At 41.2% G+C, this 19,853-nt stretch overlaps 1 protein-coding gene across 2 annotated transcripts; it reads left to right on the forward strand.

Moving 5' to 3' along the window:
* The first annotated feature begins 382 nt into the window (after positions 1-382).
* On the forward strand, positions 383-18,800 carry IVNS1ABP (influenza virus NS1A binding protein). Of its 2 annotated transcripts, none has more exons than XM_049809130.1 (15): positions 383-563; positions 7,420-7,665; positions 8,977-9,103; positions 9,437-9,606; positions 9,691-9,766; positions 10,519-10,692; positions 11,088-11,213; positions 12,604-12,711; positions 14,833-14,959; positions 15,514-15,738; positions 15,891-16,012; positions 16,197-16,323; positions 16,417-16,548; positions 16,714-16,887; positions 17,366-18,800. In XM_049809130.1, exons 3-15 carry the CDS (start codon positions 8,993-8,995, stop codon positions 17,617-17,619), a joined length of 1,926 nt encoding a protein of 641 aa, XP_049665087.1. In that variant the 5' UTR covers positions 383-563; positions 7,420-7,665; positions 8,977-8,992; the 3' UTR covers positions 17,620-18,800. The 2 variants fall into 2 exon arrangements, with proteins under 2 accessions (XP_049665087.1, XP_049665088.1); XM_049809131.1 differs by lacking the exon at positions 383-563 and adding an exon at positions 6,363-7,009.
* Positions 18,801-19,853: the final 1,053 nt, after the last annotated feature.

The following is a 19,853-nucleotide window of genomic DNA, read 5'->3' on the forward strand; positions in this document are numbered from 1 at the left end:
GCCAGCCCCGGCTTCTCCCGGGCCTGCGTACCCCTCCCTGCCCTTCCCGCCCCGCGGCCACCGCTGACGGCGACGCCGCCCACCGCCGTGCCCACGGCCGCAGCACCCCCTCCCCTCCCCTCCCGCCCCGCCGTCGCCTTCCCCTTCCCCCCACCCACGCCGGGAGCGGAGGGAGGGGCGCGGCCGGACTCGTTTCTCGGCGGAGCGATGCCGGTCGCCTCAGCTGCGCATCCCGCCCGCCCCGCCGGAGGCGGAGGGTTACGGGGCGCAGTGCCGCGCCCGCGCAGGCGGTGTAGGGATCTTCCAGCTGCCGTGGCGGACGCGTTGGCGCCGTGCCCGGCTCCGCTCCGCTCCCGTTCGCTCCCGCCGCCCCCCTTCCCCGCCCTTCTGCCTCGCCCTCCTCCTCCTCCTCCTCCTCCCTCGGCAGCGCCTCGCCTCGCCTCGCCTCGCTCTCCCCGCGCCCTCCCTTCCCCGGCGGGCTGGGGCTGCGTCTCCGCGTCGGCTTCCCCCTCAGCCTGGAGGCTCCCAATATGAACAGCATCGTCTACGCTGAGAGGCACCAGGTACGGCGGGGCGGGCGGCGGGCCCCAGCGGGACGTCCCGGGCGGCCGGCCCAGACGCGGCCCGCGCCGGCTGTGAGGGGAAGGCGGCGGCGGGCAGCCACCATGAGGCCGGGGACGGCCGGCCGGCCGCTGAGCCGCCCGGCCCCGCCGCTCTTTGTTCGGCGCCGGCGGCGGCGGCGGCCCGGGGGCTGCTGGCGGGCGGGGCGGGCCCCGCGATGACGGCCCGGCCGGTCGCACCGTGCCATCCCCGCGCCCTCGGCTGGCAAAAGAGAAGTCCCCGCGGCTTTTCGTTGCTTATTTGGGGGCCTTTTCTGAAAGCCTGGCCAAATCTCGAAGTTGCCGGCCTCATCGAGGCGAAGTTGTGTACATGGCCGGGGTGGCGTGAGATTTGCTTCCCTCACGGCTGCCGACCCTCGTCCCGCCGGGGGTTACCGCGGCTGCGGGGGGAGTGGAGGGTGTCGGTACCGCTGCTGTGGCCCCGCGTGGACACCAGCGGCTGGTGGAAGTGTCGTGCAGCCCCTAGCCCCGAAAATCAGATGTTCCCCACACGGGTGGGTATTGTTCCAAGGTCAGGCGTTGCCCGCGCGCTTTTCCAAGTGCCACGCTGCAATCGTGTGGTGGCACCTTTCTTAAACCCTTTATAGTAAGTGCGGGAAAAAGAATCGCAGGAATCCTGGACTTTGAGTGAAGAAAATAGCCTTTTTGGGCTGAAGAACGTGTGCTGACAGCTGGTTGCCAATGTCATGACCCTCCCTGTCATCTATACCAGTTCTAGGAAATAGGAGAGAATACAGCAAAAACAGTAGCTGTCAGTCCACATTAGTGCTTCTGGAGAAGGGTGATGAGTATGAACGACTAGAAGGATTTTTGAGGGAGGTGGAGGTGGGGGGTGTGGTGTGAGAGAAATACAGTATTTTCTCCCTGCATGCACAAATTTCCAGCAGCTTTTTAGAATTTTTCAGAGGTGCTTCATGGCAGAAATGATCTTTGCATTGGCAGCTTCACTGTTCTTTCACCCCAGATTCCCATAGACATAAGAACTGAATTGGTTACGATTTCATGCAGGGTGGAAAATGTTGATAAAGTGAGAGGCAAGGCATCCAAGTTATTTACTAAGCAGAGAGGTGGCAAGACTGAGCGGTAATAGAATAGTGGAAATTCAGTATTGTGTCGCTGTCCTTAATTGTCGTGGTTTGCAAAGGGGAGGGGTTTTTTTTTTTGTTTCCAGTAATGGGTGTGTAGACACCACACTTGTTCTCTTCTGTCAGGGACCAACAAAATAAGAACCCAAGCAGGATGAGGTGCTTTGATGATGAGATTGGTTTCATTTTAGGAAAGCAAACTTTGTAGCCACAAGCCTAACTCCTGGAGCACAGGATGTGACATTCATGGTATACTTTCCAGTTAGGAAACGGTACTTTAGCTACTGTAAATACATCTAATTTTGTTTTCCTCAGCTTGAGTTCTTAAGGAGCGGGGGATGGTAAGAAAGACAAAAACTGCCCCGAATGGGGGGTGGGAAATGATGACAACACACAAGCAACCCCCCCAGTTTGCTGGTTGTGTGACAAAAGTTTGAAGAAATGTTTGTGTTAGAAAAAAAGAAAACCGTGGGGGGGTGGGGGTGGGGGAAGAGCTCGGATTTTAAGAGCATGCAGGTGAGGTAGAAGGTAGAAAAAGAGGTGTAGATAAAGACTATGACAACAACAAAAAAAAAAGTGTAACTTGGAAAAAGAAGAGGAAACGCAGTATGGAAAGGCCATATAAATGACCGGTGCTAAGGCTCAGTGAAACAGTGTATGGGGGGGGATAGCATTGGAAGCTGGTACTACATGGGCAGCTGGTGTGTTACAGCTGAGAGTTGTAGTTGAAGGAGCAGTAACATTCGAGCATCAAACCTGCTTCTCATAAATTTTTTGTCTGCATACATGAATGTGTGTTTGAAAGAGCTCTCTAGGCTTGCTCTCTGTAGAGGACAGTCCAAGTATACATCTCCTTGGACTACACTTAAAAGATTTTGGAAAATGTCCATATTCCTTTTTCCTTCCCCTTCAATTCTTAACCAGTGATAGCAAATACTCTCTCCCTTTCTCTTCACTGTTGGGGTGGGAGCACAACTGAGGTTGATTTGCAGTGGAATAGAACAATTTTGTTTACAAGTCATAGTTATCAATGAGACTAAATTTTTAGTGGAAAAACACTGAAAAGTGAATATGTAAAATGAAATTCATGTGAATTCTATGAGTCTTATTTTAAATCACTGGAGTAAAGAAGTTGAGCCTGTTTAGTGGTGTAAAGTATGTTGATATATGTCTTGGTCCATGATGTTTTGCTCAAATGCAAACTCAGACATGAAAAATTGTGTGTTTTTACCATAAATAAATGCTAATGTATGAAAGAAAATTCTTGAGGACGCCTGGTTTTATCTTCTGATACAGGTAGTAGGCTATGAGTAGTCGTAGGTGTGACCTACATTTCTTCTGAACTGAGCTGTGGAAAGCCAGAAAGCCCACAGCAAGTAAAAAGCACCAACTGTGGTGTTAAATTCCATTTTAGTTTCACTGTACCGACAAGTGTCAATCAAGTGTCTATCATTATATCAACAAGTATTGACTTCTAATCAAACAACTAAAAAGTATATTCCCCAAGTCAGTGTTTTCTTCAGAGTTGAAGAGGTAATACCTTAATCTGACAAAAAAGTTTGTGCAAAATTGGCACAAAGCAAGAGCTTTTTTTAATGAAGTACTGCACATGGAATGTACCAATGGGCTATACTAAAGAGGAGACTTCTCAGATGAGGGGAGAAAGAAATACTACCTGTGTCGTTAGGTCATGGGCAGGGTGACTTTTGCCTCAGTGCATGGCTCTGGGACCTGTTGTCTTGGCACCCCACCTGAGACCACAGCTCCTACGTCCCCTGAAAGTGGCTCTGCAGTGGAGAGTCCTAGGGCACAGTAATGGGTTTTAGATCTTGGAGAAATTCAGTAATCATCAGGCAGCAGGTTTATTAAATGTTAGAATGTTTTCTGCAGTGAACGGCTGTTTAAAAAAAATTTTGATGAACAGATCCTAAATTCTAAGCACAGTTAACAATTTGAAGTGTATTAATTATGACATTTATTTGCTCTTGTAACTCAGGTAATCATATTTCAGTAGTATTTGCACTTGCAAAATCCATATAAGAGAATAGTGTAGTGAAGGATGAGAAGACAGTATCATTGTTATTTAGGTGAATCTTTTTAAATGCATCTTTAAATGTATATACAGTGAAATGGAAAGATGAATTTAAAGGGGGGAAATTTCTCTTCTGGAAGTCAGTAACGTGGTGAATTTCTCTCTTGAGTGTATTATAAGCCATGAATCTTTTGTGGTCCAGTGGTACATATCGGGAGCAAATGAAAATCTCGGTCCGTGCATAACAGTAAGTGTTTAAGAAACTCCATTATTAGAACACAATTATGTTTAAATTGAGCAACTGGGCAGATGTTGAGTACTGGCATTCCTCTACTTGGGTACAGCTGTATCATTGAAACACACCATGTGAATGCTTCATGGCTTTCGGCCTGTCTCAGTCCTCTGCAGATTACACCTAGCGTCATCTTGATTGAAGGTGGTGTCTCCAGGCTCAACCCCAGTATCAATCTTTAGTATTAAAACTAGAATGGAAATGCAGAGTTTATATATCACTCTTATTTTTTGCTTTGTTTTAAAAATAAGTGCAGGAAATAGGCCTGCTCTCAAGTAAGAATTTTCTCAAATGGAATGTGTTGTTCCCATTCTGGAATGCTAATTCTGTAGCTTTAAGAAGTTTAAATAAGTGCATTTTGAAGGAGCTTGAAGAATAATCATTTCAGAGGCATCAGACTTCAGACTTTACCTGGCTGACAGCGATCTTTGAACATTGCACTTGGTTTAAAAACATGCAAAATCCTGGAAAATTATAAAAAAAAGCCACTGACAGTTCTTGATGTGGTGAGCTAGAAGGGAGTACAAGCAAGGGGTGGGAAGTGGGTAGGACAAAGGTAGTGACAAAGTGGTTTAGATTTTAAAAACAATTTAAGAAAGAAATTTGTTTGCAGTACCTGTTTATAACCTTTAATGCAGAAAATGCAGCACTCTTGGCTTTTCATTGAATGTTGGCTGATTGTTTGGCTTGTTCTGGCAGTAGTCTCCCAAACCAAAAGGAATGCAGAAAGTACTGAATACGCTTGTGCTATTTAATGCCATTTTGAGTAGTAAAAATAGCCATGGTTCACTCACAACAGTATTGAAACTTTGTGGCAATAATTAAGATGTTCAAATTCCTAGATATTCAGATTGGACAATACTGTTAGGTGCATAAATGCAAAATGTCTGGTTTTGACCTCAGGCACAAAGGAGGACTTCAGAAGACAAATCTTCCATTTCAACCCAGAATTATTTTGGATGTCCTTTTTAGGTCTTGAAGGTCATAAGCAAGTACATCAGGCAAAGTTGAAACACTGCACTTGAAATAAAGTTCTTCCATTACAGCAGAATGTGACAAAACACAGTCAGAGATGTAGACTGAATGAGGATAATTCTGGAATCTAGTTGAAATTCTTTGAATAGTTGTTGTGTAAGTCAAAATCTCCCCAAAGCCTCAGTACTGGTAATTAACAGCAATCGCAATGAATATTGAACGGAAGAATGCATAATGTGATGCATGAGCAGACCAGCAGCCTGTTTGTCTGAACTGTGGTAGCACATACATTTAATTTGCTTTGGTAATTACAGACCTCTACTCCGTTAACAACAGAACTTCTTTGAGAGATCTGGTAGTTGAGAAAAAGCTGGTTTAAAACCATTGTGAGCAAGGTGGATAATCTGATGTGCTATGTGTCGCTTTCTGCTCAGAATCAAGCAAGTGGTGACTGGGTTGGTCCAAGCCTTTTCACCAAAATGGTCTGACAGTGTACCAATCCAGTGCAACTCCTGCCTGGAGTTCAGAGCTTGTCTCCCTTGACATTCCTTTTTAGACGTCTCCTGTAGTTTGCATTTGTCTGGGTAAGTCTGGCCATCACGTCTGGATAATTCCTACAACAGAAATGGAAGGTTTAAAATCTGAGATTATAAAGTCGGAGGTCTCTTGGTGATAATTCTCTTGTACATTTGTGGATAGTCTTGGTGAAACATAACTTCTAATAGATTCTTATCACTTTCTCTGTAAGCTAATTCATTGCAACACTTGTGTTGAAATAATACCTCTGCATCTTTGAACAACGGAATGTTTCGGCTGAGGTGAGTCTTTGGGGAAAGTGTGGACATCAAACTGTTTACTTCTCTTTTTGAGAAGTGAAATGTTTTGATTGCTTTAGAAACTGAAATGGTTATGCCAGTTGTACCAACAAGAGAAGAAGTGTTGACTTCCAAATGCTTAGTTAAATAATATTTGGTAAATAGAGCTTGGTTTCAGTCTCATAACTGGCCAGTAGGATTATAAAAAGAACATACATTTTATCTTTGAGATTTTTTCCTAGCAAAGTGTGCTGACATTAAAGTATGTTGTAAAAAGTTGTGATCCCTGGGGTACTGTTTCTGTAGTCGTCCTTGCATTTGGAGGTACTATATTACAGACAGACACCACTGCTGCTCTGGAGCAGTTGTTTCCTTATTTATATGTATGTGTTTGTGTGTGTTCTAGTAGCCAGACTTAATTAACATTAATACTTTCTACCGGTTATCTGCTAGCTGAAATATTCTGTGTTCAGGGTTCCAAGAAGCCGTTAAGGATGGAAGCATTTTCCTGTGGAGCTGGTATGTTGTGGGATAATGCCCCCTGTCGCTCTTGAGAATCAGCCTCGCGCTTGAGCTGCTGATCTGCTTAGAGACCAAGGGAGGTGAATTTCTGCCAAAATGATCCTGTGTGTAAGCGCTGGCCAGGCAGTTGGGTCGTGAAACTCTCTTGCCTACAATGTAGGTGACTTTTAATTTTTGACAAGGAGAAATGAGCTGCACCTATTTTTAGGAAAGCAGATTCCCAATGTGGCATTTAATCTGTAGATACAAATATAGTTTTGGAACTGCAGTGGGGAACTCAAGTGGATGAAGTGATCGATGTTTTCCTGAGGTGGCATCAGGGTCATGGAAAGTTCCAGAGTGGGTGTTTGTTGCCTGTTACCTCCCCACTCCCTCCCTGCTGTTGCTGCTCCTCCTCTTCTCCCTTCCCTGAAAAAGCCTGGCATAAACAGCCCACCCACATGCAGAATACCAACAAAGCTACCCCAGTCTGCACTGCCGGTGCAGAACTTAACAGATTCTATTTGCAGGGTAGCAAATAGCAATTTCTGACTTTATAATTTTTTTGGAAGTACCGAAGACTGGAGACATGCCCAGTCATTTCAGACATGTCCTTAATCCATCTTCAGTCCATTTTAGGCATTCAGTAGAAGAAGGATATAAGTAGAGGAGTAGAGGAAAAGCAAAAGGTAGGAGGCATGTAGATTGGTTTCTTTTTCAAAAATTAGTCATTTTTGTTGTGTTACTTAAGCGTTATCTACTCGTGTAAGCAAGCAGTAATGATCTAGATACAGGAAGTGCTGAAGGTTAGAGTTGGTAAGGAATTGTCTAAAAGTGGGATTCAGCTGTTCTAACTTTTTCTCTAAGCACTGATTTAGCCACTTTCTTGTCTCTGTGGGTATAAAAATTAATGTGGGTGACCTCTCGTTAGGCATGAGAATGCATTGGTGTCAATATGGAATTTTTCAGGCTGTTTTTGTGAAGAAAAACTTGTTTGTTTGGGTCAGGAAAACTTCTTTAAGACACTATTAAAGTTTCATCTGAAATACATGGTAGTACTATCTATTGTCCTTACTTGATAACTTCTACTTTATTGCAGATTATGATGCATGATTATCACAGAAGAAATTCATGTCTATAGCTCTTAAGGACTTTATTACATCATCTTCAAGCCTGATAGTTTTGGAATCCGTATTGCAGCTGCAAAGACACGTCTGCTTTTGTATTTCAACAAACATCTTCTGTCAGAAGATACTGAAACTGAAGTGCTCTGTTTTAATACAGTGATACCATTGGATTATTTTAAGATTTCCCAGTTAAAGATTTACAGTAATATATTTTCTTGGTAAGTCGATACTGTTAGCTGCATATATAATAGTTAATACTTTTGCTGAAATTCTGTGACTTTAAAACCTTGCTGTCCTTTTTTTATTAAAACACAACAAATCAAAGTGTATACAAATGGATAATGATCTTTGTAAGTAAGATTATTGCTGCCAGTTTAGGGTCAAATGCTTTCAGTAGTAAGTGAATTTAAAATAAATGGATTAACACTAGAACTATTTTGTGTGGGGCTTGCTATTTTTATTACTGGTTTTTGCTCTCCACTTTTTATATTTTGGGGGTTTTCTTGTTTGGTCTGATCTTTAGAATTTTCTTAAACTTTAGATGGAACTATAAATTGTTGCTGATAACATTAGTAGTATCCCACATATTTTTTCCTCTGAAATCATTGAGGAAAGTACACTTTTGCATATGTTAGCAGCTCAAACTTAAAAATTTGATTATTACTTTTTTTTTTTTTAGTTTCAAGTTCATTAGGTCACCTCAGGGTCATGTTTTAGTATTCTTAATTAGCTTCCTATACGGAAAATGGACTTTTCCTGAAAGTGTGTAACTAAAGAAAGAATCAAATTATCTATAAAATAGCTTCCAAATTAAAACGTTAGTTTCCTGAAGTTATTTTTCTAGTCTTGGTCCAATTTACCTGAGGTGATATGTTTGTATATGGGCAAGATGTTCAGGGGAAGTTGTTTCAGCTTCATGATGACTTCAGAATGTATTTAGTTCTGTCTTTTGTTGGTGCTAATGTTTTTCATGACTTCAGCTACTCTAAAATATTTAAGTCATTACTCAAAATTAAACAAAAAATTATGTCTACAGCTATTCTACTTAACTGGTTACTTTAAATTCTCAGTTCTTATTTTTCAATGTAGTTGTTTTTTTGGGTCTGTGCAAAAAATTGAAGCTGACCAGTTTGACAGATTTCATGCAGAAAATAGCAATGAATCTACCAAATCTGATCTTTGTAGAGGGGAATGAAGCTTCTTGTGTAATCCAGTGGTTTCCAACTTGCTCCCATAGAGCTAGCAGAGGTTCAGCATGTAGTTTTGGAGTTGGTACCTACTGAAGTGATGTGGATAAGATAAAAGTTGTGGCCTCAATCTCTGAAAATCAGTAATCCAGTCAATCCAAAGGACTGTTTTCAACACGTACTCAAGAGCCGTAGTACTCTTCTAGGCTGGTTTTTTTTGAGATGGATTTATATCTTTTTCTTAAATTCCCCATGAATGTTTGTTTGCAAACAATGTGTTAAGAGTACTTCTATAATGAAGCAAAACGTTGTATCTGTAAACTTTATACATTCTGTTTTCAGCCAGACCAACACCAACATGATTCCTAATGGATATTTGATGTTTGAAGATGAAAACTTCATTGAGTCATCTGTTGCCAAACTAAATGCCTTACGTAAAAGCGGTCAGTTCTGTGATGTCCGTCTCCAGGTACCTTTTTTCTGTCCAAGTATGATGACTGAATGCAGTAGGGTTTTTGTTACAGTATGTAATGCTATGCCCCTCATTGATTGTGAGGTGTGAGATTTTAGAATCTGATTTCTGAAAAACACATACTTAAAAAAAATTAAAATCAGATCTACTTTGAGAGAATCGACGCTAACATTTTTTTCAGCTGACGTAAACTGGAGACTGTGTTGATTTGAAAAATTGATTTGAACTGTGACATTCACTTGGGTAGGCCTTTATATTACTATAATACAAACATACTTTAAAAAAAATTCTTACCAGCATGTGGATATCTTATTTGTGTTTTAAATAAAGGTATGTGGACATGAGATGTTGGCACACCGAGCCGTGCTAGCTTGCTGCAGTCCCTACCTGTTTGAAATCTTCAATAGCGATAGTGATTCTCATGGAATTTCCCATGTTAAATTTGATGATCTCAATCCAGAAGCTGTTGAAGTTCTGTTGAATTATGCCTATACTGCTCAGTAAGTAGTTTTCACTGAAACTGTAGACAGTAGACTTTAATTTAAAAAGTCAAAATAATAAAGATAAATTTATTTTTGTAATAGGTTAAAAGCTGATAAAGAACTGGTGAAAGATGTATACTCTGCGGCAAAGAAGTTGAAGATGGAGAGAGTTAAGCAGGTACAGTTCTCAGCTCTTCCAGAAGGCCATTCTGATTTCTCAGGCTCGCAGCATTATGCTTTTTGATGTTAATGAGGCAAAAAATGATGATTCTGTGGAAAAGTGCTCAGCGGATAAGCTGCTTTAGATGTTCATTAGCATTGTATTGATTTAAGTGGCATCAGTATGTATTGCTTCCACTTGTGTTATCTTTGTGCTGAAGGGTTCTCTGAAGTTAAGTTTTGTATTTGTGCACCCGTATAAGCAAAACTGCTTCTGAATTGCAGCTGGTTATTTACCTTCAGGTTTGTGGAAGCAGTGGTGTGCTTCATTGCATTGAGGGGCATAATTAAACCTGTAACTGTGGCAGTGATATGTGGAAAAAAGAATAATCCACACCCTCGTGAACATAAGTTTGGTAGTGCTTGACTTCAGAAATACTTAACTCTTGCCACAGATGGGGATACCTTTGACAAGGGAATTGGGCTTCTTGCCTTCACTTGACTGCAGATAAGTAGTTTTGATCAGGCGTTCAATAGAAAAGCACGAGGGTCAATGTATGAGTAGCTTTCAAATGTGTATGACTTTTAACGTATGTATATTCGTATGGAAGGCAACATTTCATTTACAGCTCTAGCTCAGGGAGGGGATGATAAAGACAGTCGCTATTCTGCAGTTAGAAAACAGCTGTTGCCGTATGCTGGGATGGATAATTTAAATGTATAAAAATCTCATCTACCTGTAAACTAAAATGCAGCCTTTTTTCTTAAAAGGTTTGTGGTGACTATTTGCTCTCCAAGATGGATGTTCAGAGCTGCATCTCTTACCGAAACTTTGCAAGTTGCATGGGAGACTCACGTTTGTTGAACAAGATCGATGGCTACATTCAGGAACATCTTTTACAGATTTCAGAACAGGAAGAATTTCTCAAACTTCCAAGGTTAAAGGTTAGCTTAAGTTTGTAGACTTCCTTCTAGTACATGACTTCCAAAAAGCAACCCAAGGAGCAACTATTATGGCTTCCTTTTTGGGAGTTAGGAAAACTTGGTGTACTGACCTTTACCACCAATGTGAAAATTCTGGGTCTGTGTAATAGCCATACTACTGTGAACCTTAACAGTAGAAAACTCATACTATCATCCTTTCTAAGCATAAAAGATAACTGCAGTTGTATTTAAATGTGCTTCCTAGTTTCAGTGGCATGGGCTGAAAGCTCCTTGTAGGTGGTGTTTTCTAGCTCTGTGGTAAAGTGAGAGTAGTGCTCACTACGTAAAGTACAGTATGCTACAAATACAAGGGTAATACCTATAGACTAAATTATCCTTGTCTCTTCTAATTCAAGCTTGAAGTAATGCTGGAAGACAATGTTGGCCTACCCAGCAATGGCAAATTGTACACAAAGGTAATCAACTGGGTACAGCGCAGCATCTGGGAGAATGGAGACAGCCTGGAAGATCTAATGGAAGAGGTTAGTCTTTAAGAAAATGGGATTAAACATCCTTTTTTAAAAATCCACAAAAAAAGTCAATATGAAGGATGATCCCTTTTTCTTTTAATTTTTTTTATTTTTTCACTTTTTAAACTATGACCCTAAAGAATTTAAATTTTACTGTAGGTACCCCTAAGCTGAGAAACTGGGGGGGTGTTCAGGTGAGCTGAATGAACTGTTCAGTCTGGTCTTCCGCTTTCCTTTTTTGCTCACTACGTGCTGTATAGTAACCTCAAAGTGGTGTGTATCTTGCTTTAGAATTGGGGAGGTGGTACTGAAACTTGCTGTAGATTCTTGATGTTTTCCTTTGCAGGTTTTGCTTGTAAATGCAAAGTAGGTAAAAGCTTCTAATGGTTGTTCCTCCCCATTGATTTATCTCCCCATAGGTTTATTAACAAAACTAGGATACCAAGGCTGAAGAACCAAGAAGAAACCTCAAGTGTATTGACACGTACAGAAGCAGCAGTCCTGCCCCAGTTCTCCTAAGAAAATCCGCTGTGGGCAGAGAACGATGATGATGATTTAATGGTGTTTACTTACTCCTTTACAGGATACATTATTTTGAAAGTTGTGTGTTATTAAATGGCTTTACTCATGAATACTGATACTAGATGTAGCCTGGGCAGTGTTTAATGGAAAAATTAGTGGGGAGTCTAAATTTGTAATTGGCTAGAGAAAATGGACTTTACAAAAACCCATGAAACATCAAAATTTTCCACGTTTGTTATTACAATCATGATAGATCTTCGGAAACACTTGTATAGGCAAAAGTACATGTTGATACTGTCGTATATTCTCAAGTGTATATTTCCTCTTGGAAAAACTCATTTTAAAAGCTTTGATCATGTTGAAATTCAGATGCATTCCATTTGAAACAGTTGCATCTGATGTTTAGTTGTGGACAACAGTTTCCTCCAGAACTTAAAATTTGTGTTGTCTTCCCTCATTCCCGTACCTTTCTTTTAGAGTCCACTGTTGGCTTCTCTTGACTTTTTCTGATCGAGATAAATATGTGTATTTTTCAAAGCAGAAAACTTGTTTGCGGGGATAACGAAAATGCTTGCATGAGATTGTGAATTTGTGTAATTCTGCAAATTAATGTGCCTTTTGCTTGTCTAATGTTTCTGTGCTGGAAAAGCAGTAGAAGTCCTTGAAAAATGAAGATTTCTCTCAAGCTGAGAAAGTAACGAACCTTCATCCCATGTTTGAAGATTGCCGCCATGACATCTGCTTCCTTTTAGTTTTGTCATTCTGCTAGATTGAGATGAGATGACGAGAAGTATGCTGGCGACTGCCTTTTGTAATCTGCCTGTAGCTAAGTAGCAATGGAGACAGTAGCCACATGGGTATTCTGTTGTTGTTTTTGCAGGTTCAAACGCTGTACTACTCAGCTGATCACAAGCTGCTTGATGGAAATCTGCTAGATGGACAGGCTGAGGTGTATGGCAGTGATGATGACCACATTCAGTTTGTGCAGGTACAAATTGCAGACAGTCTCAGGTAACCCTAGATAGACTGGAGGAGCAGTTACAGCACACCTGAAGTCTTGCATACTGTTAGCAGAGAAAGTAGCTTTAATGGAGAAATATGTGATGAGAAAGTATCTTTCTCAAAACCACTGGAGGTGATGATTTAGTCTCTGCTTCTTTTTTTTTTGGCAGACTGACTCTAAGACTTTGCAAAATGGAGTGCTTTAGGTTTGACTTCAAAATAAATCTTAGGCTGTTAGAAGAAGAAGAGGTAGAAAAGCAGTCAGCTGTAGCAAGTCAGCTGTGGCTTTGTAGAGAGATTCAAGAGTCTGTAAAGAACCACAGACTGCTTGGCTTGCAGCGGAGAATGCATCTGTTAAATTTTGGCATAGAAAAAGATTCCAGATGCAAGTTCTAATCCTTCAGCTTCCAGCATACGTTTCTTTTGTTCAGCTGCACTGGTAATGTGCAGGAGAGATTTTTAAAAAGCAGCAGTAGGTAACTTCTGATCTTGAGATAGCTTATGCTTTGGCTATGTACAAATTGGTCTTGTGCTTTTGAGATTTATTTTTTTTTGTTTTTACTTCTAGCCAGATACAATCATTCTCAACTCCTGAAAACCACACAGCTTAGCACAATGGAGGCTGTTTAAGAAACAAAGAATAAAAAAGGGCTAGTAGATGTAAATTATCAATTGCTTTATATGAATTAAGGTTGTTTAAATTCACCGAGTTAGAAGCAAATACGTTGTAATATTTTAACTCATAACAGTGGAATGTGCTGATACAAAAGTAAGCTTTGTGAAATTTTTAGTTAATGTTTATGTAAAACACTCTCCATCCCAGAACATGGATTTTAGAAGTGAGGGAGGAAAATGAAAAGCCAGCTAACGTTCCAATTTCTTAATTATCTTTAGTAAGCCTTCACAGACTTCACCACCTTTGGATACTACACCTTGTAATACTTAGAAGCTGAGAGGTGAACGTTCAAAAAGTTCCTTTTCAGAAATAAGGCCAAGAGTTGTCAACTTCTTTTTTTAAATCCTTTTGAATAATAAGAATTGCCAACTTCAGACCTTCTAAACAGTTGAGAGAACTAACACCAGAAAACCCAGAGATGACAGTCCTGGAAAAATTGTAGCTTTTAAATTTTTGAATTGCAAAAGTTTGTAATTTTTGTAACTGTCGAGGCACTTTAAGGATACAAGAATAAGCTGTTAATTGGATGAAGATTCAGAAATAACAAAAACACTATCCACAAATGAATTGATTTTTGTGGTGAGCTGAGTATAGCAATCAAGCTCTCCTGTGTAAGGTTATCTATGAGTGAGATGATGTATTTCAGAAGTCTTATGACGGTTTCCATAGAGATCAGACTCCAGGGAGCTGTGCAAGCATTGCAAACTTGGTACTGTGGTCATAAACTTTGTTGCTAAACAGAATAGACAGAACGTTAAATTTTGTGTTTGGTTCTTATGATTGACCCAACAAACTGTGCAGTCTAATCTGAAATGTGAAATTTGGGGTTTTTTCTTAATTGAGCAAAATAATGTAAGCTACAGTATAAATTTAATTGAAGAAGAAAAGAAAGCAGAAATCTCCTGTTAGTGGGAAGTAGCAAGGGAGTAAAATCCAAGAAACAGCTAATCTGAGCACAGAGAGGAACTGAGGCGAAATTAATTTGTCTTCAGGGAATGAAGAGAATAGTTAATTCACTTCTAAATAGCATTATATAATTAACTCAAGTTCCAGAAACAGAGCTTGCGAGCAAGACTTCTAGTTTGTAGATCAGTTCTCTCCAAGTGGATGTAGATTTTTCCTTATATTTGAAAATCCTGCTAGTAATGCATACTCTCTTTAGGAATTTGAAATGATTTCTGGGCAGACACCAGCGGTACAAAGCTGCAGTCACAGGATGAAATGAGTACCAAGATAGACGCAGGGTGGTTTTTAGCCACTGTTGCTGAGTGGGCAACATGTTCTGTTGAAAATTTAGGTGTGCTATAAATGATGCTCTGCAGAGGTGGTAGACGAAGTGTTCTCTTGAATAGTTATGCCTTAGCTCAGAGAAGCAAAGGTAGAAGGTGTAGTCTCTGGCTAGGTTTCTGTAGCTGCCTTTTGATTTTGCAGAAGAAGCCACCACGTGAGAATGATCACAAGCAGATCAGTAGCAGCTCCTCTGGAAGTCTTTCTCCAAATGCTACTGTTCAGAGTCCCAAACACGAGTGGAAAATCATTGCTTCAGAGAAAACTTCAAGTGAGTAATTGGGGCAGGGTTTGTCTAAAAGATGCATCTGGTATTGTGTACCTACCACCTCCCACTCCCTGGGGGTTTCCTTCAACATCTATAAGGAATGCAGAAGTGCTTTTTCTTATTGATGATGCAAGTCCAGTAATGGGCCCAGTAATTTGTGGGATGTTTCTAACGTAACTGGGGCCAAACTGGCATCACTTGCATCTCGATTCCTTATTGACAGGGCCATCCCAAATCCCACGGTGTCTGTAATTTAACCAGAAAATCCTAAGGAGTTCATCAGTCTCTAATCAATTAATGGAGCTATTTGCTGTGTGTGTGTGAGGAGACTTTCTCCTAGCACATCTTTAGCTTGCTCTTATGTCCTTTGGGCACTATAGTAATAATCTAAACCTCATATTTTTCAGTAACTAGGCTAACACTTGGAACCAGTAACCAGAAAATAGTTTTCACACTTACAAGGGGAGAAGCATAATCAGAAGACCCTAGTCAGCATTCACTTACGTTCACCTAAAATTGTATTATATGGGTGGTCTTTCCTTTTCTCCTGATGACAGGTAACACCTACCTGTGTCTAGCTGTGCTGGATGGTGTGCTGTGCGTGATATTCCTGCATGGCCGTAACAGCCCTCAGAGCTCTCCCACGAGTACGCCACGACTGCTGAAAAGTCTGAGTTTTGAGCTTCAACCGAATGATATCATAGAGAAGCCCATGTCTCCAATGCAATATGCTCGGTCTGGACTGGGCACGGCCGAACTTAACGGCAAGCTTATCGCTGCAGGTAAAAGAAATAGTAACAGTTCTTTAAATAACTTGCTCAAGTGGGGGTGACAGTGGCTTCTTAACTCTGTACACTGTATTTGAGTCTGCATTCTTCAACGTGAAAGCAATTGGTCTTTGGAAATGTGGTGTCATCTGACCTTTTGCTTTTAGGTGGATATAACAGAGAGGAGTGTTTGCGCACAGTGGAGTGCTACGATCCACAAAAGGACACCTGGACTTTCATTGCACCGATGAGAACACCAAGAGCTCGGTTCCAGATGGCAGTTTTAATGGTGTGTGGTGGGTGGAGATCAGGTGAAATGTGACATGGTGTAAACGTAGGTGGGACAAACAGGGCAAACTTTACAAAATGGTAATGGAACTTGCTTGCCTGTAGTTACAGGGTTACTAAAGTGCTAATGATTTCAATTGTTGTGTACTTGGATGTGAAGCAGGTGTTTGTGTTTTTCCCCTTAGGGGCAGCTATATGTTGTGGGTGGGTCAAATGGTCACTCAGATGACTTGAGCTGTGGAGAAATGTATGAGCCAGAAATAGATGACTGGACTCCTGTTCCAGAACTGAGAACCAATCGCTGCAATGCAGGTAACACATCTACAGTTGATAAGGGTATTTGCTTGTTTTTTTAAAAAAGTATTCATTTATTAGTTTGCTCCTTATTCTTTCCTATATGAATAGGAGTATGTGCCCTGAATGGAAAACTGTACATTGTTGGTGGTTCAGATCCTTATGGCCAAAAGGGACTTAAGAACTGTGATGTGTTTGATCCCATAACAAAATCTTGGACGAGCTGTGCTCCCCTTAATATCCGTAAGTTTGTTGTGTAGTTTTGGAGGGAGGGGGTGAAAGGGTGGTGGCAAAACTGCAGGTTTAAAACCAAACTGAACAAAGCCACCGTTTAAATTTCAGCTGCTGTGGCATACTGTTAGTGCATGACTTCTGTGCTGGGCTGTGACTGCTAGTGTTTGATTGCAGGGAGACATCAGTCTGCAGTGTGTGAGCTGGGTGGATATCTGTACATCATTGGAGGAGCAGAATCGTGGAACTGCCTGAATAGCGTGGAGCGTTACAACCCAGAGAACAACACTTGGACTCTGATTGCACCCATGAACGTGGCTCGACGAGGGGCCGGAGTGGCTGTTCGTGATGGTAGGCTTCCGCAGGCTTAAGCAACCTCTTGTGCTTGATGAATTTTTCATGTTAAGCTACAATGCAAGTAAAATACAAAGCTGTGTTCCTTCTCAAGGAGGGAACAATACAGTAAGAACTTGGCTATGCCTCCAATTTTAATTAAAAACTGTAACCAGAAAAGCAAAAAAACTCCTTTTTGTTTTGGGGCATTCGCCCCCACCTCCTTCTTTTCAAAACATCACTCTGCAGCTTCAACAACTGCATCTGTTCAAATTTGGGCTTTGCACTTACACTGAAATAATTTCCAGTCTGCTCTAATGATCAAGACACCCAAAGCAGGTCAATAGTGTACCTTCAGACCTTGTGCAAGGCAAAGGTTTCTGACAGAAAACCTGAAGGTCCTTCCTTTTGGCTTACCCCACAGCTTACCCCAGCTGTGTTTGGCAACACAGCTGATGCTTAGCAGTGAAGCCTTTGCTTTGTTTCCTTTTGATAGGAAAACTCTTTGTTGGTGGAGGCTTTGACGGCTCTCACGCAGTGAGCTGCGTGGAGATGTACGACCCTGCTAAGAACGAATGGAAGATGATGGGAAGCATGACTACGCCAAGGAGCAACGCTGGGATTACCACAGTGGCAAACACTATTTATGCAGTTGGGGGATTTGATGGCAATGAGTTCTTGAACACAGTTGAAGTCTACAATCCCGAGTCAAATGAATGGAGCCCCTACACGAAAATTTACAAGTTTTAAGTGAATTAAATTCCCTTTTTCAAACTAACAGGCTTAGTGATGTAATTGTGTTTTAGTAGAGGTACACATGTGAATAGGGTTGGGGAGGGCATAGACGTTGCCAACAGCAACACAGAGCTTTTGCATATTGCATATTAATGTGCTGTACATATTTGTTTTGGAAAGAATATCAAGATGAAGGGGGTTTTGTGTATTTTAGAACTTTGTTTTAGTTTTTTTTTTTAAAAGATTTTTGACGATAACGCAAGAGAAACTAGACTGGGCATATCATTTCAGGAGCTTCCCCCAGTGTTATGTCACTTTGCACATTAAACAACTTTTCCTGTAGGCTGTGTTCTTGGGGCAGGAAGTGTAAGGTTTGTGGGGGATTGTTTTTTTCATCAGGCCTTGTTTTTCCTTCAGTAACTGGAACAATCTGTAACAAGAAGCCTTATTTAAATAGATATAATGGCTATTTTTTTTATTAAAAAAGCTGACATGCCTGCCAATACCTTATCTTTTATGATTGCCTTTTTATAACTTTTTATATATTCAGCAGAGTATTTTATCTGTTGAAATGAAAATGGCAGATAAATGGTTATTGAAGCAAAGAGACAACCTTGGAGTTCATAGAGACCGAGTGGCACAACCGATTTACCACTGTAGGTGAGCTGCTGAGCTTCTGCCTCTGCTACAATATTGTAACTTAGTATGTGACATGTTCCTTAGAGCTGAATGGAGTTTCTGAACATAACATAGCTGTGACTTTCTAGGACAGGAAAATGATTTTGGCTCCAACTATTTTGACAAAAATGCAGAGGATGCTTTCTGTACAGCAGTTTTGTTACTGTGGGTGAGCTAACCTTTGTAAAACAAAAACTTCAGTGTGGGGGTTTTCTCATGGTTTTTAAACTCTTGCCAGCTGGCAATGAAAATGTATTCGTCTGATTAACTGTCTTATTTTTCTAATATTCCAAGCTGAAAGTGTGATAGAACACAAATGACTTGATTTCGTATGTGCTCATAGTACTATGTTTTAGTTCACTTTCTCTATTCATATGGATAAAATGTTGGTTAGGATGACTTGGTGTCTAATGTGTAGTGCTGCACATCTAACTCCTAGTGCCAAAATTAGCACTGACTGCTTGCTGCTGATGCAAACACATTAAAGGTACCTTTTGGGAAATCCTTGCACCACAGGATTGCTGTGATGTCTCTTTGTGTCCTTTTCTTTAACAAGACAGCTTACAAAGAGAAGTTTGTGATATCAAAATAGACATTTCAAATGCATGTAGCTACAAGACAAACAAGGTAGGACGTTTAACTGAACCCCACCTCAAGTAGAAAGAGAGAGGAGGAGAAGTGCCCTGTACACCTGCCTGCTCTTTGAGAGTTACCCTCCAGAAATGGGTGTAAAGGTCTCGGAGCAGGCAGCCAGCAGACAGCACCTGCCCCCTAGAGCACTACCACTGTTCTTGCAGGGAGATTCACCTACTTGCAGGCTCCCCTCAGGATCAGTTTACTAAAAGCTCTTTGCAAATTAAAGTGTGGTGCTCCAGAGGTGAGATGAGAAAGGGGCCAAAAAGACAAGTGTGTAACACCATGGTGAAAAGAAAGAGCTGATACTGTTGTAAGGAACTTGATCTGTTCCTGTGGCTGTGGTCCTCAGCATTAATCAAGTAGCTTTAGGAAATGGCACTAATTTCAGTCACCATCACATTCTTAGTTGACTGCTTTGATTCAGGTCTTGACAAGCTAGTAACAGATGTCTGTGCTACAGGTTATTTCATGTAACATAAGGCAGTCCTGCTGAAGTGGGGCATGAGCAGACTACTGTGTCTCTCCACTGGAGCAGGAAAATACCAGACCAAAGAAATGTACTGGTGATTCCAAGCTGTAAAGCTGGGTGCATTTGAACAGGGAGAGAGTCAGCATGAGAGTAAGTTACAAAGCAGTTGTCTTATGTCAGGAGAAGACAGCTGACACTGTATCAAAAGTAGATGTGAGTTAAGACAGACAGATATCATGTGCTTAAGTTGATCCAGCTTTCTAGATCTAAGATACAAATTGCCAACGTAAGCTTATTTAAGCTTAACATACTTGTCCCACAATTGTGGGCTAACAACCCACATGAATGAAGTAGCCCTTAAAATGCATTGTGCTCTGACAGTAACTCTACCAAGCCACTTCTCTCTGACTTTTAAGTGTCCAGAGGCAAGAACTGCATTAAACTTGCATCCACATTAATTAGGAAA

The sequence above is a fragment of the Accipiter gentilis genome, chromosome 8 (genome assembly GCF_929443795.1).
Source record: "Accipiter gentilis chromosome 8, bAccGen1.1, whole genome shotgun sequence".
Classification (NCBI taxonomy): Eukaryota; Metazoa; Chordata; class Aves; order Accipitriformes; family Accipitridae; genus Astur; species Astur gentilis.

Excerpts from the sequence above, each read along its gene's own strand:
- IVNS1ABP (XM_049809130.1), top strand. The coding sequence starts at position 8,993 with ATGATTCCTAATGGATATTTGATGTTTGAAGATGAAAACTTCATTGAG. Across the intron at positions 14,960-15,513 it reads TGCTTCAGAGAAAACTTCAA|GTAACACCTACCTGTGTCTA; the intron begins GTGAGTAATTGG and ends TCCTGATGACAG. Across the intron at positions 16,549-16,713 it reads CTGTGCTCCCCTTAATATCC|GGAGACATCAGTCTGCAGTG; the intron begins GTAAGTTTGTTG and ends GTTTGATTGCAG.